Here is a 23,645-nt window from a genome sequence, read left to right on the forward strand (position 1 = left end):
GCTGCCACTGAGCTATGTGCCCAGTCGTGAACCTGGCCCATTGCAGCCTCTAAGGCAGTGCTTCTCAACCTGTGGGTCATGGCCCTTTTGGGGGTCACATATTAGATATTTCCATTATGACTCATAATAGTAGCAAAGTTACAGTTAGAAGTTGGGGTTACGAGAACATAAGGAACTATATCGAAGATTGCACCGTTAGGAAGATTGAGAACCACTGCTCTAAAGGCTAAGAGACAGGAGAGTATGGGGCTGGTCTGCCCTGTAAGGCAGGCAGAGAAGAGGCAGGTGTTCCTAGAACAAGGCCAGGCTTCTGGCTAGCAGAAGTAGATGTTTATTTTGTGTTATTTGGAGGTAGGGTGACTGAAAGGAGACAGGAATGGGCACAGCAGGTAGGGCCAACCTACAGCTCTTTCCAGCTGCAGCAACATCTTGGCCTCTGAAGAGGCTGCAAGCAGGGTTCTGTGCTGGCTAGTCGCCAAGTTGGGGGGGCACACTGTCCAGCAGGTGCCACAGTTCCAGCCGGCAGTCACTGCGGCTCAGGCACTCACGCCAGTGGCGAAGGCGTTCCCCATTGGCTCTGCTACTCAGCGTTACCCCACCTGCCGAGGGATGGGTCAGTAGCCAGCAGAGGCTCGTGAGACCGCCCCCCCCCCACAGCACCCAGTGTTGCTGCTCACCAATGAAGTCATCAGCTGTGCCCAGGTCGTAGTCCCACACCGACACCAGCAGTGTCTTCTGGGCCAACTCCTCCCGATGACCTGCGTAAAAGAATTCCTGTAGGGAAAGGGACAGGAAAGAGGTGAGTTCTTTGCTGCTTTAGAAACAGGCTCAGGCAGGGCCTGGTTTGCTAAATCATGACCACACTTACTGGGTTCTCCCAGCTGAGACCCACCTCATTGAACTCAGGGTTCAGGGTCTTTCTCCGAACACTGGTCTTGTATTTGGATCTCTTCCCAGAACCTGGATGCAGGAAACTAGAGGGAGAGATGGGCTTGTCAGGTGTACCCCTGCAGAGCCAAAGGTTTTCTGTCTCATTCTCCATGCCCACCTGCCTGTTTCTACTCACAGGCGGACAAAGGGGTCCGAGTAGCCATTGGCATCCATGGGGGCCAGGTGGGCACAGCGCAGCACGCCCACCAGCAGGCCACCTCGCTGGGAGCTGTAGCATAGGGACAGGAGGATGCGCCCACGTTCCTCCCCAGACACTTCTGCCTCCATCTCCTCCTGGAGATGCAAGCTACAGTCAGACCCTGTCCTGTCTGAAGCCTGCCACCTGTAGGGGTGGGCCCCAGTGTGAGAGCACAGATGGCTATAGAAGAACCAGGCCATCAAGTTTATTTCCCTAAACAGCCATTTTCCCAGTACCCAGAAGAGACCTTACAGTGTCACTCAGAGATCTGTACCCTCCAAAGCACAAGAAAGGGAGGGGCTTGCTGATCACATCTCTGTCAAGTAGGAGAACTGATGATTGTCACAGCCATACATGTGACATGTCAAAACCAGGAGCTTTCTAAGTGGCTTGTTCCCTTGCTGCAAGCAGGGAAGTAGCTCTAGGAGACTGTCACCAGAAAGGGACAGGTCTCTTACCTCTTAAGCCCACCTCCACAACCACTGCCTAGCTAACCATGTTATGTCCTTTGCCACATTCTTTAGACATTGGAGCCCCCCAGCTGGTATGATAGCTGGGAAATCAAGCCTTCTTTCCCATCTTTGGGGTAGAATTGACGGCAGAGATCCAGACTTTTATCATTGGCAGTGCTCGGTAATGCAGGAGTGTATGGCCTCAGCTTCCATGTGCCAGGGCACAACTACACATGGGCTCTGGGATCAGCAGACTGTTTGGGGGTTCTTAGTGATGTCCACTATGTGGGACTCAAAGGCTTGGGATTAGCTAATCAGCCGCTGCAGAAGCTGGGCCTTTACTAGTGGTCAGGGCACCTACTCTGTTGACAGGAGCAGCTGGAAGGCCTGCCTCCAGCCTTGTAGATGCCCTTCCTACCAGGCTGTGGGGTTTCTGGGGAGGATCTCAGGTGGGGTTACCTTCTCTGCCTACTGACAGGAACACCCAGAGGTATCCCCAGAGTGGGCGCTAATGGCAGACAAGCTTGTTCTATCCTATCCAGTACCTCTGTAACCTCTGGTTACAAATACCACCTTTCAGGCCCTGCCTCTAGATTGCTGGTTCCCTGCCTACCTGTCTTCTGAGAACTCTGCAGGTCCTTCCTAGGGTTCATCTCCAGGCTACCCTAGCAAGAGTCATCGTCACCCTGCCTAGCCGGTTCTTGAGGACTCAGAGACCTTATGAGAGAGATGGACTCAAATTCCTCCAAGCCTCTGATCCCAGCCTGGACCATCTGGGCCTGTCTGTCTCCATACCTGCTCAGTCAAGTTCTCCTACCTACCTCTTCATACACAGACATCCCACGGGCTGTGTCCAGACTCTTGGGCCTCTTGGTCTGAAAAGCAAAACCCTTGATCATTTCAGTAGTTATCGTCCAGGTCCCTTAACCCATTTTCATTACATGGAATTTGGCCCTGTGGACCCAACCTAAGCCCCAACTCCACTCACCAGCCTCCGCTTCTCCAGACAAATGTCAAAGCTCCTGGCTTGGTTTGGCACTAGCTTCCTCAGGGGCACTCGTAGCTCCCCTAAGGGGGGTGCTCGTCGCCTCCGCAGTCGTGAGTCTTCACACACACATAACCTAGTGGCCAACCAGGTCAGTCCTGGCCATGCGAGCCCCACCCCCTGCCTCTCTACTGGTGGCCTGATCTGGGCCCTCACCTCAGGGTCTTCCGTCCAGCATCCTGGTAAGTAAAGCCATGATAGGTGAGCGTCTCCTCCCAGACAGGTCCCCTGGTGCCTCGGACAGTGCGTGTCCGAAGCTGGCTGGCCTAGAGCCGGGCAGGGAGATCAGGCATCCTCCTGGCCTCCTGCCCTGACTCTTGGATCCTTGCAACTGAGACTTAGTTCTTGGAGTAGTGGTGAAGCAGGATCCATGGTACCTAAACTGGCCCTGCCATCTAATGGGCCTAGATCTTACCCTTACCTTAATGGCCCCTGGCAGCAAGTTGGCTTTGACATAGGTGTCCACAGAGCCCGAGGCTGGTGGCTTGAGGCCCTGGAAACAGAAAATGAATGTAGAAAGATCTGCGGCTTGTCCCATCCCAGAAACTCTGCCTTCATCCTCACCTTTGCACGATGGGCTGTGCAGTGCAGGGTGCTGTTGTCCGCATCAAAGAGAAGTGTAAACTCCAGGGTACCCAGGGCAGCTAAGGTGGCAAGTGGCAGGCATGGTCACCCCACTCCTGCACCCACCCATCCCACATGGCACAGTGCCACTTGCCTGGCCTCTCCCATGGTTGCTAGAACACCCCATCCAGTCTGGGGAGCATCCCCTCATTGTTTCCCCTACTCACTGCTGTCATCCGAGTCTCCTTCTGGCTCTGGGTTGGATTGCAGCTGGGATGCAGAGTGGATGGCCGGGGCCAGCATAGCCTGCGAGCCTGGTGCACGCAGCACCGGCTCCAGGAAGGGGTAGAAGTGTGGGAAGTAGTCAGAAATGAGGCGAATGGGCTGTATGGGGCCGGGGCTCACGTCAATGGCCATGTGTTCCTGCATGCTTACCCGCTGCCGCCCACCAGCTGGCCCTGCACACGCCATGGTGGCTCAGACATAGAGACTAGAGAAGCTCTCACCTACCGGAGACACTGGGCACACACCTAGCCACCAAGATGGAATAAAGAAACATCAGCAAGGTTGCCCTAGGACAGACTGAAAGGGAAGGGTTGGGAGCTCTACCTGGAGGTCAAGGTTAGAGTCAGTCCTCTGGGGGCCTTACCTCTGACAGCTGTGCCTCTGCCTTGCTGCTGCTGGCTCTGGTGTATGCTTAGGGCAACAGAACCTGAGACTAAAGTGACCCATCTGAGCAAGTGTGTGACTGAGCAGGGGAGGGGATCAGGTGCCCACACTGCCCAAGGGCCCTTCCCTAGCACTGGCGGCCCAGCCTTGTCTGCTGCCTCTGCCCCTCCATTCACACTCTGTCAGATGGAGCTATTTTTGTCACCATCATGTGGTCCTGCTGCTGGGTGAGGAGGCTGCAGGGCTAGAGGTGACAAAGGGGGTGTGTTGGGGGTAGGCGGGAGAGGAAATAGGTGAGAAGGGCAGGAATGTAGGGAGGTAAAGAGGGGGAACTGTGGAGGTGTGCAGGGATGGGGAGGCTTCTGTGGAAGAAGCGGGTACAGCACCTGGTATTCTAGTTCCCTTGAGGAAACCAGCTGGAGATCACGCCACATTCCAGCCCTGTCCCCTGGCTAGGATACAAAGCAGTCATGCCCCTTTGTCTCCCTACCAAGTCTGCCCCTTGACCTTACGGTGGCCCTCTGTGTGGACTGGTCTATCACTCCATGTCCATGTACCTCTTCTCTTCCGTCGCCCAGGCAGTACCTTCTACTTAGACAGGCCTCCGCCCTGGCAATTGGTCACTTCTTTGAGGTGTTCCTGGCAGGGGATCTCACTGACAGTAGCTCCAGCACCTCTTCCCCTTCTGCTACCCAACAATTTATTGGTTTCTGGGACAAAGTCTCAATATGTAACCCAAGTGCAAGAGGACCTTGGATTCTCCATCCGCCAGTCTCAGCCTCCAGTGTGCAGGCATTACAAAAGTAAGCCGCATACTTTTCTTCTTCCATGTTTTAAACATTTATTCTGTGTATCCCCATCCATCCACATATGTGAGCATGCATGTAGAGGTCAGAGGACAACTCACAGGAGTTGGTTCTCTCCTTCCAAACATGTGGGTCCCCAAGTCAGACACTGGTTGCTGTGCTTTGTGGCAGGTGCCTTTACCCACCAGCCATCTCACCAGCCCCATCTTGTTTTTTTGAAACAGGGTCTTTCATTTGGTGTGGTTCTCACCAAGTAGTCTATCCAGGCTGGTCAAGAGATCCACCTAACGTCCCCCAGTGCTGGAATTCCAAGGGTGTGCCACCACGCCCTGCTTTTTCGTGTTCCACACAGAAGATGCTGAGGGAGAGTTGTCAAAGATTTTAATCAGCTCTGGAGTAGCCTGCTCAAACGAAGGCAGAGGCACTTAAAGGCCAGGCCTCAACTCCTAGGCAGCTCAGGGACAACTAGGTAGGGCTGGTAGATGTCAGGGGCCAGCAACTTCAGGGTGAACTCAGTGATGATAGCTGTGAGACCCCAGACACGGTGTGGTCCATTCAAGAAGACAGGCATTGTGTAGCGGAAGTGGCCACCCTGGCAGAAGTGGGTATACCCCTGGTTCTGTGTCTGCAGCAGGTGGGCCAGAGACAGCTCAAACACCTCATCCACCTGTGGGCAGGAGGCAAGGAGAGGGTGGGCAGAGGACTACCTCTGAATCCCCCAGTAGGACATCCCAACTCCCCAGTACCCCCCATTCACCTCCTCAGGGTTGGGCCTGAGGCTCTGCAGATCCAGCGGGCCCACGTTGGCAAGCACAGGGACTACAGTGGCCTTTCTCTGGAGTAGGAGGAGGGTGAGCAGTCAGGAGAAGCAAACCTCAGAGGCAGACCTGCTTTGGGTAGTCATGGCCCAGACCTCCAGTCCTTTTCCTTGGCTTCTCCGCCATGCTGCCTGATTACAGGTTCGAAACGTTTTAACCCTCTGCCCTCACCGGTACTACCCTGAAATCACCCACTTGCCATTCAAGCCCAGAGCAACGCAGTCTGCCCTGCACGCCTTCCTTGGACCCTGAGCAGGGCAGGCTCACCCTTCACTTGGGGTACACAGCGTGGCTCACCGGGTCATACACAGGCTGCAGGACACCCCACACGTGCTCCTCGGGCACTTCTAGACCCAGCTCCTCTTGAGTCTCCCGAAGGGCCGTATGTATTACATCTTGGTCGTCGGGGTCACACTTACCGCCTGGGAAACTGAATGAGTAAAGGGAGTCTTGGGACCACAGGCCTTCAGGAGGCAGTTTACCTCTCTATATCATTAGAGTAAGGGGATGAGGGGAGGCACTGGAGATGCAGGTTAGGGCATGAGGTCGGCAGCAGGACAAGACTATCCTGCTGCTCCGATACCTTAAGTCTGCCTATTGTGTCCCAGTGGTACAGACTTTGACCCTGAAGTGTTCTCAAGTCTGCTGAGGGCGAAGCCAAAGAAGGGGAACCCCGGACGGCCTCCTTCCAGTTCCCGGTAAGGAATAGAGTCCAGTTTTTGGAGGGAAAAATTCAGCGGCCTGTACGGGCCGCAGGTGGTGCGCCGGGGGCGGCGTACCTGACTTGCCCCTTGTGCCTCCCGAGGCGGCTGGAGCGCAGCGTGTAGAGCAGCGCTGGAACACCGCGCACCAGGCACAGCGGCACGAGCACCGCGGCCGCCGCGGGCCGCGAGCGTAGCCGGGCAGTGGTTCCTGCTAGCAGCTGCCGGCAGCGCCGCTCGCCCTCGGCCGACAGGCAATCGGGCAGCATGTCCCAGATGACCCGGGACGTGGAGGGCGCCGGCCTGCGCGGAGCCGGGAACCAAGCGGGACCCGGAAGGGGGCGTTGCTGGGGACTGTGGGGCGGAGTCTCAGGGCCGGTCGGAAGCGTGTGTGCCTGCTGGGGCGGGGCCTCGGGTGGAGTCGGGAATCGGATCGGTCCGGGACGGCCGGAGCAAGGCTTCGGTGGCCGGCGGGACGGGGCCTGCTCCAGCAGGGCTTGGAGGCGGACGCGGCAGTGCCAGCTGGGGCGGGGCATACAGGGGCGAGAAGGCGGGGTCATCTGCTATTGGGTAGCAGAGGTGATTAGGGCATCTGGGGAGGAGCTTGCTAGGTGAGGGCAGAACCGGACCAGAGCGCCACCCTAGGGAAAGACCTGGCCTAGAGCCAGTGGAGGCGTGTCCGGAAAAGTGTGTCCCTCTGACTTGAGTTTCTTTCCGGGAGCGTGACTTCCCTATCAGTGCTGCTGGGTTGTTTTGGTCTTTGTGTTTCTGGAACGCTTGGGTGACCTGAATTGACTTCAGATTCGGGAGTTGAGATGTCTGGCTGGGCTCCTTGTCTCTCGCTCCTGCAGGTGTTGGTGCTTTCCAGAAGGTCTCACAGGAAGAGCTCCGGGTTAAGCCAAGTCGGAGTTCTCCGGTTCCCCGGAGCGCCCACTCCCCCAGCCTTATCCCACCAGCGTCTGTCGAGCTGGAATCCAGCCCCTATCCACCTGGACTTTACCCTCCGGCCTTGATTGGCTCTCCAGTCTACACCCGTCCCTACCCTGGCCTGTGTGATCCCTACCAGTCATATTAAGCACCCCTCTATGGCCTCTAGCCTTCAGGACCGGCCTGGGGGCACAGTTTTTAAATAGAGTAACAGGTGTCAGATGTACTTTGCTGTGTGACTGTGAACAGAAGCCTCTCTGAGCCGGTTACGTCCTTATATGGGTGCACAAAGTAGGGGACACACCAGGTTAAGTGCAGCCTTGCTGGTGTCATTAGTGTTACCATCACCCTGTGCTCCTGGGTCCAGCTTTTGGATACCTACAAAGGTGATGGGACCGTCTTCTCTGGGAGTTTCTGTGGACAGAGAGCTCTGACTACCGGTGTCAAGCAGTTTAATGTGGGAGAAGGACATTTGAAACAGGATTCAGGGCTTCTAAGTAGAAATCCTGATTCCAAGATTGGAGGCCCCAGACTGACTTTGAGGCAGTAACCACTGCCATCAGAGCTTCCTTAGAAGATGTCTCTACAAAGGAGGATGGGAGAGGTGGGGCATAGGGTAAAAGTGCTTCCAAAGCACTTGGCCATCACTGGGAGTGTTGGCTAGGTTCCAAGCACAAGGCAGAGGAGGATAGGAGCCCCAGCTTGGCTGGGAGGGTAGGGTCTTCCTGATCTCCATCAGGACTGATGTTGGGGAGAGGGTATGGTGCCAGTCGAGCCCTTGGGATTCCAACGTGGCCAGGGGCTCCAGGGTACAGGTCCTGGTAAGGGAAAGGCCTGTAGGTGGCAGGGGCCAGCAGGACCTCTGGGGCAGGCAGCAGCTGATGGTGCGGCTGGGTAGGAGTCCTGGAGTTGGAAGCTGAAGCTTTACTGGCTTCTGAGGGAGGAAATGGTTTAAGTGGCTCACAGATTTCCCCTTGTAAGCCCATCCTAATACTGAGACCTGTCCTGTCTCCCTTGTCCCTGGTCTCCCATCTTGATCTGCCTCAGTATTTCTTCTTGTTCTCTTCTCTTCCTGGACTTTCTTCCTTAGCTTCTCCTCTATCCAGATACTCTCCTCCCAGTCCCAAGATGGGCTTCCATCTCCAATGCTCAGCTCGGGATCCACCTCCTCCAGGAAGCCCACCAGGCATCCCTCCTGTGCTCTATACCTTGTCCCCGCCCTGCTCTCTGCCCTAGACCTTTCTGCCTAGGTGGGGGTGAGGGTGGGGTATTGCTGATCACAGTGAAGCCCCTTCCTGGTAGGCCTGTGTGCCTGTCATTGTGTTTGGGCTGGGTCCTCACCTTTCTTTCGTTCTGCCAAACCCTTAATGAGGCAGGGACCAAGGTTGTTACGACTCCGGGGTGTGATGCTGAGCAGTGGCCTTGGGGACACAGGCCTGAAGATAGGACAAGCAGGAATGGGGTAGGAGGTCAAGGGGACCCTCCACCCCAGATATTATGGTCAGAGTCAGATAGGGGATCCCATGGCAAACCAGAGAAAACAGGTCGGGAGTGAAGGCCTTAGGAGCTGCCTGGGTGGAGCCTAGGGCCAGAGCTGGGCTTAGAGCAAGATGTGTGTGAGACAGTACCATGAGTCCAGGTCACTCTCTCTGAAGCCTTTGGCAAAGGGGTTGCTGGCAATTTTCAGCTGTGTGATCTACAGAGAGAAAGTTTAGTTACAGGCTGGCCTCCAGCCATGTGAGCCGCGAAGAGCCCACACTTAGGCATTTTGTCCCTTGGGAACTTCCAGTCACCCACCCAGACCCCCTTGGCCCAGGGGGCAGGAGAAATCTCCAGCCTCAGTCTCCACCCCTCAGAGAAGGGCTGGTCCTCGTGAGCTCTGGCGTGACCTACCCGGTGGTTCTGATAGGCTGTCACGGCTGTGAACTGGGTCTCTGTGAAGACAAACGACTTGAAGTTTTCCTGGGCGTAGCGGGCGCTGTCCTTGCGTGGGTCCACAAAGACCACATGGAAACGGGGCTGGTAACGGTGCATGGAGTTGAGAATGATCTGTAGGAGGGTGGGAGCCGAGTGCAGGGGTAGAGCTAGTACGCCACCCTCCCTGGGCCCAAGACTCTGCTCCTTCTTGTCCATGGCCTACTGTCCTTTGCCTTCGAACCACCGTGCTAACCAACCCCAGTCACTTTCAGCTGCATGCTGGCTGGCCTCCCTGCCTCCATATCCTGTCCTGCCCCGTCTCCACACAGAAGCTGGGCAAGACACATGAACTCGCTCTAAATCCTCTATAGCTCCCATCCACAGAGAGGAAAAGCCAGGGTTCTCATTCGGCACCTGACCCCATGTGACAGCCTACCCACCACTTCCCTTAGCATCTTTTCACTTCAGCCCCACTGGGAGTCTCCAGACTCACTCCATATTGTCTGGCCTCAGGACCTGTGCTCAGGCTGTCCCCTAGGCTTCAAACAGCTTCCTTTCACATCTCCCCTTCCTCCCTCTCTTCCTTCAGATACCCATTCAAATACCACATCAACCCTGCTAGCTCCAGGCTCCCCCAGTCTGAGTGCCTCCCTGCTACAGCTGCCACAGGCCCTCCCCATGATGGCTTAGTGGCTTGTGCCTCACATGGCCGTTGTCATCCATCAGGTTGTTTGTCAGCTTGAGTTTGTCAAAGGACACGATCTGACGCATCCACTGGGCGCCCTTGGCTGGTGAGTCAGGGTGGAAGTGCACCCTGCCAGGTGTGGCAGGATCGGCCTTGCCTGCCACCAGCCAGGCAGAGCTGTGGAAGGCATACCTGGGGGAACAGAATGAGAGGTCAGGGGCTGTCCCTGTCCTGGTCAGCGCCAAGTCTGACCAAGAGAATGGTGAAGAGGATGATCCTGACCCCGCATGTTCAGTCTGCCTGGTGAGTGATTTTTTTAATTAATTCTGTATGTGTGTGCACGCCTGTGCCTGCCTCAGGCTAGCCCACTCCCTGTGCACTAGGCTTCCTTCTGCCTAAAGGCTGTTGCTCCAGGCTAGGTTTCCCTGGCTTGAACTCAGAAGGGCTCCACATCACCCTGTCCATTCTTGGGGTCCAGTTCCTGTCCCCCAGGGCCCAGACCTGTATCTTTTGTCATCCAGAGGGATGAAGTCCATGAGCAGAGCATAGTCAGCCAACGTGTCCATGCCCAAGATCTTCACCTGGAAGGTGGGGAACATCCTCCTGCGGGAGAGAGGCACTCAGCCTCGCTGTGGCCCCACCCCCACCCAGCCCCCACCGTCCATGCCCATACCTTCCCGCTTTGGTGACAATCATTTCCGTGCCCAGCTGGTTGAATTCTTCCCACAGGGGCTTCATCTCCAGTTGTACCATCACACTGGACACACGTGGGTTCTTGGGGCCCTGCCCTGTGGCCTCCACCGTGGCTTGGGCTTCCGAACCTGATGGGAATGACATCCCCAGCCGGGGCTCCCAGCTGGTGCTGGTCACAGGTGGGGGGCAGGTCTCTGGGGGAGCAAGTACCCCGAGACCAGCAGACAGGAAGACTGTGGAGAGAGAGGATGAATCTGTGAGCCCTGCCCTTGCCAGCCTGGCTCACTGTCCACCCAGCCTCATCTTTCAGGTAGTGGCCACTGCCTCTTCCTCTGGGAGGTCTCCCTGCCTGCCAGGCTTCTGTTCCCAGTGCTGTCATAAAACATCACTCCGTATTCAGTTACAGTGAACTTGTGGTTTTTTGTTTGTTTGTCTTTTTTCCTGAGACATGGTCTCATATAGCCCAGGCTGGCCTCAAACTCTGAAAATGTCCTTGAACTTTGGAACCTCTTGCCTCCACTTGCCAGGGCCTGGGGTTACGAGCCTGTGTCACCATGATTCTCTGGATGGGAATGTTGAGGCATGGTAGTATTCGGTAGCCAAGGCTGGCCACAAGCTAGAGGGAATCCTCCTGCCTCAGCCTTTCAAGTCCCAGGATTACAGCCACTGTTTCTAATGTAAAGTTTTTCCCTCAGCAGGATCCTAGAGGGCAGAGACAAGAGCTCCATGGCCTTGGACAGATTGTCCCACCTCTGGATGCCCAGTTTCCCCGACTCCTAGGGCAGACACTCATTGGTGTGGAGAGCAGAGTGGCAGTGGGGGCTCTCCATAGGTGATATGCGCACAGATGGCAGGAAAGTGAGCAAGTGTGCAATGGGAGCACAAAACTCTGTGGAACCCCCCCCCCCCCCCGCGTGTGCGCCTAGTGCTGTTTACGGGAAGGGGACTGAAGGTAGATCTCAGTTCATCCAAATTACCTAAACTATCTTCCTGAGACTTTCCTATGCCCCTGGCAAAGCCTTTAAATTGTGACTAGGGTATACCTAAGGCAAAATTTATCGAGTTAGCCATGTTTAATCATGCAACTCACAGCATTAGGACGTCGCCCACTAAAAACAATGATACATGGGCTGTGAGGTGGCTCAGCAGGTGAAGGAGCTACCACGCCTGAGCAGCTGAGTTCAGTTCCCAGGACTCACATGGTAAAGAGGAAACTGGCGTTGCTTACCTTCTGACTTCCATTTGTGCTCACCACTGCTAGTTCGCTATCTGTTGATGTCAAAGACAGCAGGAATGGAAGCAGCTTGGGGAGGAAGGGTTAAATGTGGCTTAGAGCTCTCTGTCCATCACTGAGGGAAGCCAGGGCAGGAACTCAAGCAGGAGCTTGGCGGTAGGAACTGAAGCCATGGAAGAATTGCTCACTGGCTTTCTCCTCATGGCGTGTTCAACTTTCTTACTTTCTTTGTTTGTTTTTGTTGTTGTTGTTTTTGGTTTGTTTACTTCTCAAGACAAAGTTTCTCTGCGTAGCCCTGGCTGTCCTGGAACTCAGAGACCCACCTGCCTTTCTACCTCCCGAATGCTGGGATTGAAGGTGTGGTCGCCACCCTCTGACTCAGCTTGCTTTCTTATATGAACCAGGACCACCTGCCTGAACCAGGACCCCCTGCCCGAGGAGGCACTGCACCAGGGGGCTGCATCCTCCACATTGGAAAACAATGCCCTAAAGACATGCCCACAGGCCAGTTTGATGCAAGCAATTCCTCAGGTGAATTCCCTCTACCAAAATGACTCCAGTTTGTGCGAAGTTGACAACTAGCCGGCACACTTACAAAATAAATATTAACGTAAAATACTGACACACACACACAAAAATACTGACGCTAGGCTGGGGACACAGCTCAGTTGGTAGATTGCTTTTCTGGTGTCCCCCAAATGCTAGGTTTGATCCCCAGTGCCACGTTAAAAACACGGCAACGTGGTAGTACATGCCTGTAATGCTAGGACTTGATGGCTGAGGCAGAGGCAGGAGGGTGGGAAGGTCAAGGCTCTTCTCAGTTATGCAGTGAGTTTGAGGCCAGCCTGGGCTGCATAAGACCAGCAAACAGCAAATAGAAAGAAACGGGAAGAAAAAAAAATAAAAAGAAAATTAACAAGCAAATAAAATAGATAGGGCTCTAATTCAAAAGCCACAAATAAAGAAAACAGTGGCATTGTTTCCAGTGAGACCCAGGTCCAGCCGTCAAGATGGCTGCTAGGACAAAAGAAGCCAGAGCTTAATAACTGGTGTGGGTGGAATTATGGAGAAACTGGAATCCTAGGGTGGGTGGGATTTTAAAAATGGTGTAGCCTTTGAGGAAATCAAAAGTTCCGTACAAAACTAAACATGGAATCACCAAAGGAACCTACATAAAGATGTCGGCACACCCACCTGGGACAGCACTGCTTACAAGAGCCAAAAGACAGAAGCAATCGAGTGTCCACTGACAGATGAACAGATAAACAAAATGTAGCTCACGATTACAATAGTAATTATAGTAATTCACCCTGCAAAGGAAAGGACTTTCTGAGGCTCTGTGTGAACATTCTCGCAGTGAGATAAGCCAGAAGCACTGGGGCAAACTGTATAATTCTGTTCACAGAAGGTAAAAAGTTACAGAAACAGAGTTCAGTGGGGTTGCCAGGGCCCAGGAGGAGGAATGTTCCGTGGGGATGAGAGAGTTTCAGCTTTCTAAGACACCGAAAGCTGAAAGCAGACCGATGAGGGGCACACAGCCAAGGATATCCTAATGCCTGATGTTGTATGCTTAGCCATAGTTAACACGGTAAGTTCTACATGATATATCCTTGCCGCAATTTAAAGGTTTTGTTGGGGATAAAGCTCAGCAGTTGAGCCCTTGCCTATCATGTACGGGGACTTGTTTTCAATGCCCAGCACTGGATTTTAAAGAAGGTTATTTTGAGCCAGATGTGGTGATGCACACTTGTACACCCAGCGCCTGGAAGCTGACGTTACCCTCAGCTACAAACTGAATTTAAGGTCAGCCTCAGCTATATGACACCCCTGCTCAATGCGGAAACAGAAATCGGTGAAGAACAACATTCCAGTAAGGGGCTGAGGACAGGAGGGTCCACAGAATCCATGGTGGCCGGGTCTCCATTCCCAGCAGCGCCAACAGGTAAGCCTGAGAAAGGGGCTGCTGGACGGATAGAGATGAAGAGAAGGGGAAGGCTGGTGAGCTGTCTCAGCAGGTAAAATGGTTGCTATGAAAGCCAGACAGCCTGAGTTTCATTTCCAGAACCAACCAAGCTGGAAAGAGAGAACCAGCTGCACAAAAGTTGTCGTTGAACTTGCACACGTGTCCCATGGCTGCCCCACCCTACCGTGCACACTTGCATGTATGTGCAGGAAAACGCACATACAATAATTCTGAACATTGAGAAAAACAGGTGGCTGGAGGTGCCTAACACACCAGGTGGGCAGTACCACTGTTTACAGAGCATGTGCGGGTGAGGCTTTGCAGCAACCCTGACTGCCCCTGACCCATGAAGGGGTCATAAGATCCTGGGATCGTGGCAGGGAACGAAGACTTTTGGGGGAAGATCAGCAGGATCTGAGGTTGTAGCTTAGGGAGCCTCCCACCCAGAACCCCATCCACTGATGAGGCCACCTCTACTGCCTAAACCATACCTACCTGCCATGCAGACAGCAGGATCTCAGCTCAGGCGGGGATGCAGCCTCACCCAGGGGGAGTAGCCAGCAAGGCTGGGTTGGCCTATATGCTCAGCAACAGTCTTCAGTTCTCAGTGCTGTCCTTCTCTCCTCAATTGGCCTCTGTCCACGTCCCTGGCCAAGGCTTTTCTCCTGAGATGGCACTTGGTCTGGATGTTCATAAAGTCTGGCCCTAGGATGTCCAGGGTAGGGTGTCTCCAAACCACCTCTGACTGTAGTGTCTGGAGCTGGGCCACTGGCTGGGTTTAGCTCCAGGGGCAGGCACGTGTGGAAGGGGGCAGGTGGGGAGATTGTGACGTTGCAAAGCTCCCCCTCTCTCTCCTAGTCCTCTCTCTCTTCTCCAGCTAAGAGCCCCCCAGCTATTCATGATCAATGGGCCCCAGTGCAGGTGGGGGTGGAGTGCCATCTTGAGGACAGCCTGGTGTCCACAGGGGCCGGGATCCGGCTAGATGGAAGAGCTGAAAGGGGAGGCAGCAGGAGAGGCGGCAGACGAGGACTCAGTGCGGAGGTGATGCCCTCCCTCATAGCCAAAGACCCCAGCCTACTAGTATTGAATGGGATGAGGGATGACCAGGAAACACAAGAGAGGCAGGAAGAGCTCCAGACTGGGTGGTCAGATATTCAGATCTTCCTGCCAGTCTTGACTGCCTCGGTTTCCCTGACTTCAGTGAATAATCAGCTCTTCCTGGGATGTTCTGGTCTTAGCTGAAAACGACATAGCAGGGGTCATGCCCTCACCTGATGATCATCTGTCATCTCCATTAGGGTAAACTGAGGCAGGCTGTGCATCCATCCACTCTACCTACTGGTCCCTCTCCAGCCTTGCCAGTCACCTCCTCCAAGCTTCCCCATCTGTCCTGAGGAAAACCTAGTCACCACCCAGGGATGGGGTTTCCTCTAAGCCCGCACTTCCTTAGCTGAGGGTACCCTTTGACTAATGGCCCATACTAAATGACCCACAGAAATTCACCTGGCCAGATCACCTTAGCCCACCCTGGAAAGGAATAGTCAAGCCTCTTTAGAGTCCGGTGCTGCTGGGGGCAAATGTGCAGGACCTAAACCCGTGGCTGGAGGAGTGTTTTTCTCTGAGTGTGGCGCACTCAGATTAGATAGCCCTGCCCCCTGCTGCCACTCAGTGTCCCTGAGCCTCAGATTTCAGCCTGAAGCTGGATGGGCACCTCCCCCCGCCCCACACAAATACACACAGAGAGAGGGGTTCGGTGAGGATCCCACCCTGCACTGATTCATACTGCACTGTGTGGAGGACATTGACATTGGCTCTGGAGATTTTAGCCAGGCAAGAAAGCAAGAAAGGGGTGCTGTCTTCAAGTCAAAGGGCACCAGATTCTCACAGGGGCCTCCAGTGAAGTGTGCCCCAGCCTTCCTGCCCCAGGATTCACTGTGGTGAGTGGGAAGTAGGAAACAAAGGAGAGGTTTGAGAGTTCTGTCCCAGTCTCTGCAGCTCCTCCTCAGCCCAGGTTCCCAGAAGTGGGGCAGCCTAGGATTCTGTTGGGTCTTTGTGTGTGTGTGTGTGTGTGTGTGTGTGTGTGTGTGTGTATGCACACGTGCATGCTTGTCTTTGATACTTGTAATGAGAAACACGCACATAGCATAGACATGCTAACTCACAGACTACATGCACACACATGAATCAGAGGCCCACTCATGGCAGGACAGTGGATGAAGCTTTTATGTGTGTGTACAGTCTCTCCCTCACACAGGGACAAAGCCCGGCACATGAACACATGCACCCCTCCCTAACTGGCCTGCCTGCCTGCCCCAGGCTCCTGCTGGCCCCCACTGCCCTCTCATCCATCTTGTCTGCCAGCTGGTCCCTGGCGCACCCGTATCCTTCACACCTTCTCATCTCACAACTCAATACCAGGAGGCAGCATGGCAGCCATGGCCGCAGGGAGATGGATGGGCCAGGCAGACTGCGGAGGCCCAGAGCGTGAGGCTGCAGAAGGACAGAGCTCTGGGCCCCAGCATCCTGACCTTTCCTGGGTGGATTGTAATGCTTTGCCTGCCCGGGAGGGAACCTGGGTGAGGACTGGGGGGATACCACTAGGACCTTGCGCTGGAGTTAGGGAGCCAGGGTGGAGGTGGAGGTCAGTCCAGCAGGGCAGACACAGAGACCCAGTCCTCAGATTCCAGGTCATGCTCACTCCCCTGATGCCGCTGGGTAAGAGGAGGTAGAGAAGGTGGTGGTAAAGAAACTTTGGCTCCCTTCTGCCTGACCCAAGCCATCTTCCTCCCTCCCCCCAGTGCCCTGCAGCTGGGCAATTGTCCTGGTGACACCCCTTAGGCATCCCGAATCCCTTGAGTCACCTGGGAGCACCTAGGCCATGTGCCTAGCTACATACAGATCACCTCAAAAGAACACTTGTGGGCCCAGGACCCTTGGTAACACATACATACGCTAAGAACTCTTGGGTAGACACAGCTGTGCATGCTTACATGGGTACATGTCTGTAGGGGACTGGGGATCCCTCTTGGGCTCTTGAAAGTCCCTCTCCAGATCTTTCTCCACTTATAGGATCTCTCCCTATTTCCAGGATGTGTGGTCAGATGTGGGCACAAAGATGGCTGTCACTGGTCCCAGGTCCAAGGTTACACTTAACTGGCCCTTCCCCCAGTTTCCCCTTCAGTGTGCTATTCCCACATGTGTGGGTCCTTGCATGGTCCTGTGGGCATTCCTCTGCTCCTCCACCCACCTCCCCAGTCAAAGGGAAGCCATGCTGGACAGAGAACAAGAACCATGGTTTCCAGGTGCATTTCATTTTATATCATGGGATTGGTTGTCTGGCAAGGAACATGGTGCCCAGAGTAGGACAGAGGACCCTGGGCTTGGAAATGTGCCTTAGGATCCATTGTTCAGATATAGAGACTGAGACCAGGCAGGTATGACTTGGGTTAGGGGGCCAGGGTGGAGCTGGAGGTCAGTTCGGGCAGGGCAGGCACAGAGACCCGGATCTTCTCAGATTTCAAGAAAGCCACGTGTTTCTCGTAGTAGGCGGCCTCATTAATGAATACGGGGTACACAACGGAGTTCCCCTTGTACAGCACATCCTCACCACTGAACAGCTTGAAGATGGGTTCACCGGGCCTCAGTGGCTCAAAGTCACGGTCCTGGGAGAAGAGCCAAGGCCAAGGTAGCTGGGGCCATGATCTCTACCCCCATTCTCCCTCCCCTAGGAAGGAATAACTCCAGCTTTGCCAAGGAGCACTGTCTAAAAACAAGGTTAGTTCTGAGAAATATGTCATCAGGTGCAAGAACATCATGGAGTATACTATGCAAATTAGGACGGCAATGACATCATCAGGAAATACCCTCTCACCAGAATCGCTTCTGTCTACAGTATCCTCTTGGACAAAGTATAGAACATGCTTATATTTTTTTAAAGTAAACTCCCTAAAGTAACTGTTATTGCATATCATTAGCAAAGCTTATGGGCAGACCAGGCTTACAATGATCTGCCAGGTGTCAGATACTCTAGAAATTAGTTACTAAGGCTGCTGCAGGAAAGGCCACAGGACTGCACAAGACCCTGTTCAACAGCGACCCCGTGTGGACAATCAGCTCATAGACATGGGGTTGCTTGCATATCCATGAAAAAAGAACATTTGCACTTCCAGTCAGGTGACTATGTCTGGTCCCCACTGCTCTTCAGTTAAACAGACACCCAGGGGCCTCCCTCCACCCCAAGTGTGAAGATTTGTGCTGCTCCAAATGCCTGGTATGAGGCAGGGCTCCAGTTGCAGGCTTGGACTGGATCAGCCTCCGGTCCAGCTAGGATTCTAAGGTACTAGGGGCTCCATCAGACATTCAGGGTGCCACCCCCACCCCACGCTCCCCGCAGCACCAACCTGGAGCTGAGGGTGCACAGTGCCAGCCAGGTCGCCGTCCGCGGTGCGTGGGAAGTCCACACTACCCAAGTTCCTGTAGATGTCTATCTCAAAGGCGGGAAAGGCCTTGCCTGTGTAGAGGTGGAGTGTGACAGCCTATTTCTCCGCTTTCCAGGAGCCAGCCCTCTCCCCTACCTCAGTTTCCCTAAAAGCTACTGCGGGGTCTCACCTTGGTTGAAGAGATCGATGAAGTCCAGAGTGGAGGCCACCAGAGTTCTCATCTGTGAGAACAGGTCGGCCCGCAGCACACCCTGAGGCTGGGGGCCCAGCTCCAGACCTGGTGACCAGGAAGGGAAAAGTCAGGCAGGTGCCCCAGGCCCAGACACCTACAGGAGGTCCCACCCCTCCAGGTGCTGATTCTGCCCTCTGCATCTGTCCTACCTCTTCCATCTCGGCTTCTCCAGGCCCTGACTCCATCCTATTCCTCCTACCCCACCTGCTCACCGATTCCATTCTTGGACACAGATTCCACACTGTAGGTCTCCATCCCGGGTGGCTCATACTGCAAGAGGCGGCAGGGCAGCTCCGGGTTCTGCAGCTGTAGAGTGAGGGGGGCCAATCAGGACCCAGGCCTTCTAGAGGGGGGAAACTGAGGCACTGCGACTGGGAAGAGCAGTGTACAGGAAGCACAGTGTCATCCACCCTGCCCCACCTCTCTCCCTTGGTTGGAAGGTTCCAGAGACTCTGGAGTACCTGCAGGTGGCAGGCCCCTGGGGACAGGGGACAAGCAGAGGGGACACTGGTCCCTCGGCCCCGCCCCCTGCCCTCCCTCTCCCTGCCCTCTAGGGACCACCTGTAGGTAGTGGCACAGGTGCAGGTTGAAGGAGCTGTGGGAGGCTTCAGAGATGAGGCAGACCCCAGTGTTGGCCGTGGTGTTGTGCAGGTCCAGGATGAAGTCGAAAGCCTGGTCTGTGCCCTTGGGACCCAGTAGCTGGTTCAGCTCTCGAGCTCTTGTCACCTCATATGGGTCATCAGGAGTGGCTGTGGAACTGTGGGGAAAGTAGGGCACACCAGTCCCCATCATTTCAGTCTCCTCCTCTTGGCTTGCTTCTCACCTTTGAGGGCTTGACTGAGATGCCACCTCCTACAAAAAGCCTTCCCAGACTGCTCTTGGCCAGGTTGGATGCTTCATGTAGCAAGTGGTGTGCGCGCACGCACGCGCACACACACACACACACACACACACACACACACACTCTTCTTCTGTGTCTCCAGGAACCTGAGGTTCACATCTCCTATTCCCCATGTGAATCTCACTCCAACTGGTAAGAGTCTGACCTAAGGGTCAGTGACTGACCCAGCTTGCTGTCAGGACAAACTTACTGGAAGAGGTAACATTAATCTGAATCTCTCTAAACCAGAGGGTCAATGAGCAAAGGCAGGGATGGATGGCTTGCTGGTCACAGAGGCAGGGGTGCAGGGATGCTAGCCACAAAGGCGGGAGTGCAGGGATGCTAGCCACAGAGGCGGCGGTGTGTGTGTGTGTGTGTGTGTGTGTGTGTATGCGCGTGCGCAGGACTAGTCACAGAGGCAGGGGTACAGGACTAGCCACAGAGGTGTGTGTGTGTGTGTGTGTGTGTGTGTGTGTGTGTGTGTGTGTAGGACTAGTCATAGAGGCAGGGGTGCAGGACTAGCCACAGAGAAGGATGTGTGGGGACACTAGCCACAGAGGCTCGAATGCATGGATGCGAGCTACAGAGGCAGGTGTGAAGGAATGCTAGTGCCCAGCTGTGGACCTTGGTCAAGCCTACTCACTTGAGGAAGGTGAGGGTGCAAGTGCGGTTGAGATCACGGCCCATGTAACGGCGACAGGCAGCTGTGGCTTCTGGGTTGGCCAGAACTGGCATGGCTGAAAAGCTGGGTCTCTGCAGCTCCCCTGGAGCCTGCAGCCAGTGCTTGGCCAGGTAGACACCACACATCTCATTTCCGTGGGTGCCCCCAGTCACAGCCACTCGGCGCAGGGGCTGCCGGGACACAGGCAGGGAGCACATCCTGGTGTAGGGCAGGAGTTCACAAGAGACAGAGCTCCCAGGCTCTGAGAAGGCTGAGGCAGAGGGCTGCTCGGGAAGTGGTGGCTGTGCGGTAGTGTCGGTTGTCTCCCACCTGTACCCAGAAGCCAAGCTCAAGGGCACTTTCAGCTAAATTTTTGTTCCACTTGGAACCTCAGTCCTGCTTCTGGAACTTTCTTGGAGGGTGTGTTGTGCTCTCCACTTTTCTCTCAGAGGAGACACTTTCCTTGATGATTTTAGAAGGAAGGTTCCTTCACCTGGGAAACCAAGACAGGACCATGTTGTTCCTGAGGAGTCACATTGCCATTGTTACATTGCTACTAAGTCTCCACACCTTGCCAGGAGGTGGCTGTGCACGCCTTTAACCTCAACACTCAGGAGGCAGAGGCAGGAGGAGCTCTGTGAGTTCAAGGCCAGCTTGGTCTACAAAGCCAGTTCCAGATTAGGCTTCAAAGCTACACAGAGAAACCCTATCTCCAAAAACCAAACAAAAAAAAAAAAAAAAAAAGAAAAAAAGAAAGAAAAAGAAAAGAAAAGAAAGTCTCCGTACCTTACATTTTACAAGAATAAGTTTCTGTTTGCCTAAAGCAATTGTGTCCTGCAAACCATGTTTTTCAACCTATGCTGAACTGGTAACCCCATAATATATGCCCAGCCCTTTGCCTTGTTGGACTCCCGAACAGCTGTGGTGACCCCTTCCATGTCTGTGGTCTAACCCCAGACAGCCTTGAGCACTGAGCCCCCAGTGAGGGGCTGGTCTCTGCAACCCTGACGTAGGAGGAGGCTACTGTCTGGCCAGTCCTCCGCGCAGCTCTGAATGCAGCTTGCGTTAATCAGGCAGCCGTGGGAATGGCTTTTTCTCAGGTCGAACACACGTAAGCTGAGAAGAGGGACTCAGACAGTCAGAAGGGTGGACTGGTCCCACCCACACCATCTTCACCATAGATCTACACTCATTTTATAGATGGTAAAATCATTGCCAAATTTTTCAGGGAGAGAAGACTGCCACGCCATTAACTGCAGCAAGCATTTGGGCTCCAGGCCTCCTGAGCCCTCCCCTGAACTGGCAGGAAGCCTCTCCCCGTCCTCTTACCTGCTGGTACGTGGCTGGGCTTCACTAGGCACAGGCCTGATGTGTCCACTCCTCCTCCGCTGTATTTACAGGCCTGGAGGCCCCAGGCAGGAAGCATTTGTGCCCAGTTAGTGGAGAACTGGGGGCGGGTGGCTGGGCTGAGTGCCAGGCAGCCAAAGTTCTTAGGGCCCCACCCCCACCTCCTGTAAGCTCCGCCTGCCCTCACCTCCACAGCCTAATGGGTCCAGATCCCCCGGGGCCAGTTCCTGTCCTTGCCCTCTACTCCTCCTCCGGGAACAGGGACAGTTCTATGCACCAGGGCCTCTGAGGACTCCCGCTGAAAGCCGCACTTAACCCTTGGAAAATCAACTGCAGAGATTCCTGACCCAGAACGATGATTCCCGTCCTCAGAGAGGATTTAGCTTTGCTGACTGGCAAGGTAGTCAGGGCCTGGTCCCACGTGGGTAGACAGGCCTGCCTGGAGTCCCGCCCAGATCCCCCCCAGAAAGGTGCTTTCCTTGCCGCTACTTAAGGCAGACAGCAGTGGGTTGTGACTCGTTTGTAGCCGCATCAGCCCACCAGAAAAGAAGTCCCCTTTCCTCCAACTTCTCTCTGTCCTTGCAGCTCTCAGACTACCTCCCCACTTCCTTAAGGCTGTGACCCATGGGGTTCAAATCTTATGGCCCATTGATGCTTCAAACAAAATTGCAAATTGTCTTGCCTAGTCTTTGTGGTCTTCAAGGGTGCTGTGACCAAGATGGATTTATTTGCTCTGCTGTGGGAACAAACCCTTAGACCCAATTTACAGATGTGGAAACTGAGGCTTGGACAGAGTAGCTATGGGTATACACTGAGCACTGGGACAGTTGGACCCGGAAGACAGGGTCTGGACCCTTTTTGCTCCCTGCTGTCTCTGCAGGGTCCTGGGGAAGGGCAAAGGAGAAGTCCTTGTCCCCTGACACAGGGCTGTCCCTCCCACTGAGCTTAGCTGTTCAGAGGTCTTTGAGGAGAGAGGCAAGATGGAGGCCGTGAACCATGCAGTGTGCAGCCGATTAACTCTGTCTGCTGACTGTCTAAGATTGCTCTTGTTGTAGGTCCAAGCTGACCAGATAGTTTGGGGCTTCTTGGTGGCAAGGGTCCTCTGGGCTAACTTTCCTCAAAGCTGACTCAGGTGGCCCGAGCCCGCCCTCTGGCCCTCCCCCACCCTGTTCACCTTTGTACTCACCAGGGCCACTGTCCTTTGGCAGGAGCTGGAGTCGGTGAACTGTGGTCCTGAGCATCCATTCTGGAGTCTAAGGCCTCAGCTGAGGGACGGCAGAGACTCCATAAGGCCTCTGCAGATGGTCACCGACCCTTCTGCCACCAGTTCCTGAGCGCTATTCCCCAAGTCCTTCCCCTGTAGGGAGGGGAGGGGAGGGAGGTGGTTGGAGGGGGATGAGCCTTCTTCCCCAGTCCCCACTGTGCTCCAACCCAAAGCCTTGGTGTTCAGTCTGCAGGTCACCAAGCTGCTGGGTGCTGCTGACTGCTGCAGGTACTCAGAAGTAGGAATAGTAAGGCAACTTGGCCGTTTGGGGGAGGGGTGGCAGTCCAGGGTCCTTTCTGTCAAGGAGGTCCAGGGCTCCCAGCTATGGGGAGGTGGGGAGGGCAGCCGTAAGGAATGGATGCCTGGAATCCTTAGCTTCTCTGTTTCTGTGGGTTTCTCTCTCTCTCTCTCTCTCTCTCTCTCTCTCTCTCTCTCTCTCTCTCTCCTCTCCCTCTCTCTCCCCCCCTCCCCCATCACCAGACACAGTTGTGAACAGAATGTGGGGCAGACCTGATGAGTTACCCCAAACCTCAGCAAAGAGAGGGGCCCCACTGATAAGCTGTGCGGCGTGGAGAGAGGCAGTGCCTGCCCTGGGCCTGGCATCCTGTTGGGAAAATGAGGGTGAGGCAGCTCAGCCTGAGGCAGCTGTGGGGAGTGGGGGCAAAGCAAATGCAAGCCTGGAAAACTGACATGGGCAAGAACACCCCCAGATGAGTAAGCAGTAGAGCGATGGCCATCAGGGGAGCCACATCTCTTTAGTTAGGGAAACTGAGGCCCAGGAAGGTATCAAAACTAAGCTCCCCCCTCTTCCCATTTGTAAACCTTGATCCAAGAGGGCCTTGTGGCCCAGGATCCATGCCTGAGGATCAGGGACCTGGTGACTTTGGAGGCCCTGCCCGATCTTCCACTCTTCTGACCAGGCTACGGCTCCTTTACCACTGCTCAGCTCCTCTGGCCTGCCTGTCACATCTTGGTCAGGGCCCCTCAGCCTTGTTCCCTGTGTCCTCAGAGAGACACTGGCCACCCCCTACCAGCTTCTCCAGACTGCTATGTTCTGTCAACCCTTCTCAATGACCTCCCATCTCCCTGCCAGTGACTCCCAAGGTGACATCCGAGACACAGCGTGTGTCAGCAGCCGCTCCACCATTTTCCTTCTGGGATTGAATCTTCCAGGAGACGTGCTCAGGCCCCTCGGAGAGGGAGGCTGTTGCCTTGCAGG

At 54.8% G+C, this 23,645-nt stretch overlaps 4 protein-coding genes and 1 long non-coding RNA gene across 8 annotated transcripts; 1 reads left to right on the forward strand and 4 right to left on the reverse strand.

Annotated features, from left to right (window-relative positions):
• Positions 1–315: 315 nt before the first annotated feature.
• On the reverse strand, positions 316–4,887 carry LOC125415580 (double C2-like domain-containing protein gamma). Of its 4 annotated transcripts, none has more exons than XM_087908234.1 (11): positions 4,445–4,887; positions 3,418–3,720; positions 3,191–3,270; positions 3,048–3,119; positions 2,783–2,892; positions 2,570–2,702; positions 2,403–2,456; positions 1,067–1,224; positions 893–974; positions 678–774; positions 316–599 (listed from the first exon to the last, which is right to left on the reverse strand). In XM_087908234.1, exons 2-11 carry the CDS (start codon positions 3,659–3,661, stop codon positions 469–471), a joined length of 1,161 nt encoding a protein of 386 aa, XP_087764360.1. In that variant the 5' UTR covers positions 3,662–3,720; positions 4,445–4,887; the 3' UTR covers positions 316–468. The 4 variants fall into 4 exon arrangements, with proteins under 4 accessions (XP_087764360.1, XP_087764359.1, XP_087764361.1 ...); XM_087908233.1 differs by having other exon boundaries at positions 3,840–4,887; XM_087908235.1 differs by having other exon boundaries at positions 2,783–2,805; positions 3,418–4,887.
• Positions 4,888–5,029: 142 nt separating this feature from the next.
• On the reverse strand, positions 5,030–6,658 carry Nudt8 (nudix hydrolase 8). Its single transcript, XM_048457900.3, has 4 exons — positions 6,263–6,658; positions 5,781–5,913; positions 5,423–5,500; positions 5,030–5,332 (listed from the first exon to the last, which is right to left on the reverse strand). The coding sequence occupies exons 1-4, from the start codon at positions 6,451–6,453 to the stop codon at positions 5,105–5,107; spliced, it is 630 nt and encodes a 209-aa protein (XP_048313857.1). The 5' UTR covers positions 6,454–6,658; the 3' UTR covers positions 5,030–5,104.
• Positions 5,992–7,337, forward strand: LOC146893534 (uncharacterized). The gene is made up of 2 exons (XR_015003159.2): positions 5,992–6,181; positions 7,036–7,337. It is a non-coding gene; the product is annotated as an uncharacterized LOC146893534 (long non-coding RNA).
• Positions 7,338–7,561: 224 nt separating this feature from the next.
• Positions 7,562–10,636, reverse strand: Tbx10 (T-box transcription factor 10). Its single transcript, XM_085693480.2, has 7 exons — positions 10,387–10,636; positions 10,215–10,316; positions 9,734–9,905; positions 9,005–9,160; positions 8,740–8,807; positions 8,453–8,547; positions 7,562–8,045 (listed from the first exon to the last, which is right to left on the reverse strand). Exons 1-7 carry the CDS (start codon positions 10,548–10,550, stop codon positions 7,756–7,758), a joined length of 1,047 nt encoding a protein of 348 aa, XP_085549606.1. The 5' UTR covers positions 10,551–10,636; the 3' UTR covers positions 7,562–7,755.
• A 6,262-nt stretch (positions 10,637–16,898) lies between these two features.
• Positions 16,899–21,529, reverse strand: Acy3 (aminoacylase 3). The gene is made up of 7 exons (XM_048458263.3): positions 21,145–21,529; positions 19,798–20,308; positions 18,836–19,031; positions 18,487–18,580; positions 18,212–18,319; positions 18,004–18,113; positions 16,899–17,265 (listed from the first exon to the last, which is right to left on the reverse strand). The coding sequence occupies exons 2-7, from the start codon at positions 20,031–20,033 to the stop codon at positions 17,050–17,052; spliced, it is 960 nt and encodes a 319-aa protein (XP_048314220.2). The 5' UTR covers positions 20,034–20,308; positions 21,145–21,529; the 3' UTR covers positions 16,899–17,049.
• Positions 21,530–23,645: the final 2,116 nt, after the last annotated feature.

Source organism: Myodes glareolus, chromosome 7 (assembly GCF_982192425.1).
Source record: "Myodes glareolus chromosome 7, mMyoGla1.1, whole genome shotgun sequence".
NCBI classification, from domain to species: Eukaryota; Metazoa; Chordata; class Mammalia; order Rodentia; family Cricetidae; genus Myodes; species Myodes glareolus.

Coding starts and splice junctions, on each gene's coding strand:
- LOC125415580 (XM_087908234.1), bottom strand. CDS start 3,661: ATGGCGTGTGCAGGGCCAGCTGGTGGGCGGCAGCGGGTAAGCATGCAG. Junction 1,225..2,402: donor GGATGTCTGTGTATGAAGAG/GTAGGTAGGAGA, acceptor TTGCATCTCCAG/GAGGAGATGGAGGCAGAAGT. Junction 600..677: donor CACAGCTGATGACTTCATTG/GTGAGCAGCAAC, acceptor ATCCCTCGGCAG/GTGGGGTAACGCTGAGTAGC.
- Nudt8 (XM_048457900.3), bottom strand. CDS start 6,453: ATGCTGCCCGATTGCCTGTCGGCCGAGGGCGAGCGGCGCTGCCGGCAG. Junction 5,501..5,780: donor TGCAGCCTGTGTATGACCCG/GTGAGCCACGCT, acceptor CTCCTACTCCAG/AGAAAGGCCACTGTAGTCCC. Junction 5,333..5,422: donor TCAGGCCCAACCCTGAGGAG/GTGAATGGGGGG, acceptor TCCTGCCCACAG/GTGGATGAGGTGTTTGAGCT.
- Tbx10 (XM_085693480.2), bottom strand. CDS start 10,550: ATGTCATTCCCATCAGGTTCGGAAGCCCAAGCCACGGTGGAGGCCACA. Junction 10,317..10,386: donor ATTGTCACCAAAGCGGGAAG/GTATGGGCATGG, acceptor TCTCTCCCGCAG/GAGGATGTTCCCCACCTTCC. Junction 8,548..8,739: donor GAGAGTGACCTGGACTCATG/GTACTGTCTCAC, acceptor TCCTATCTTCAG/GCCTGTGTCCCCAAGGCCAC.
- Acy3 (XM_048458263.3), bottom strand. CDS start 20,033: ATGTGCTCCCTGCCTGTGTCCCGGCAGCCCCTGCGCCGAGTGGCTGTG. Junction 18,320..18,486: donor TGTGTCCAAGAATGGAATCG/GTGAGCAGGTGG, acceptor CCTGGTCACCAG/GTCTGGAGCTGGGCCCCCAG. Junction 18,114..18,211: donor CATCGATCTCTTCAACCAAG/GTGAGACCCCGC, acceptor ACCTCTACACAG/GCAAGGCCTTTCCCGCCTTT.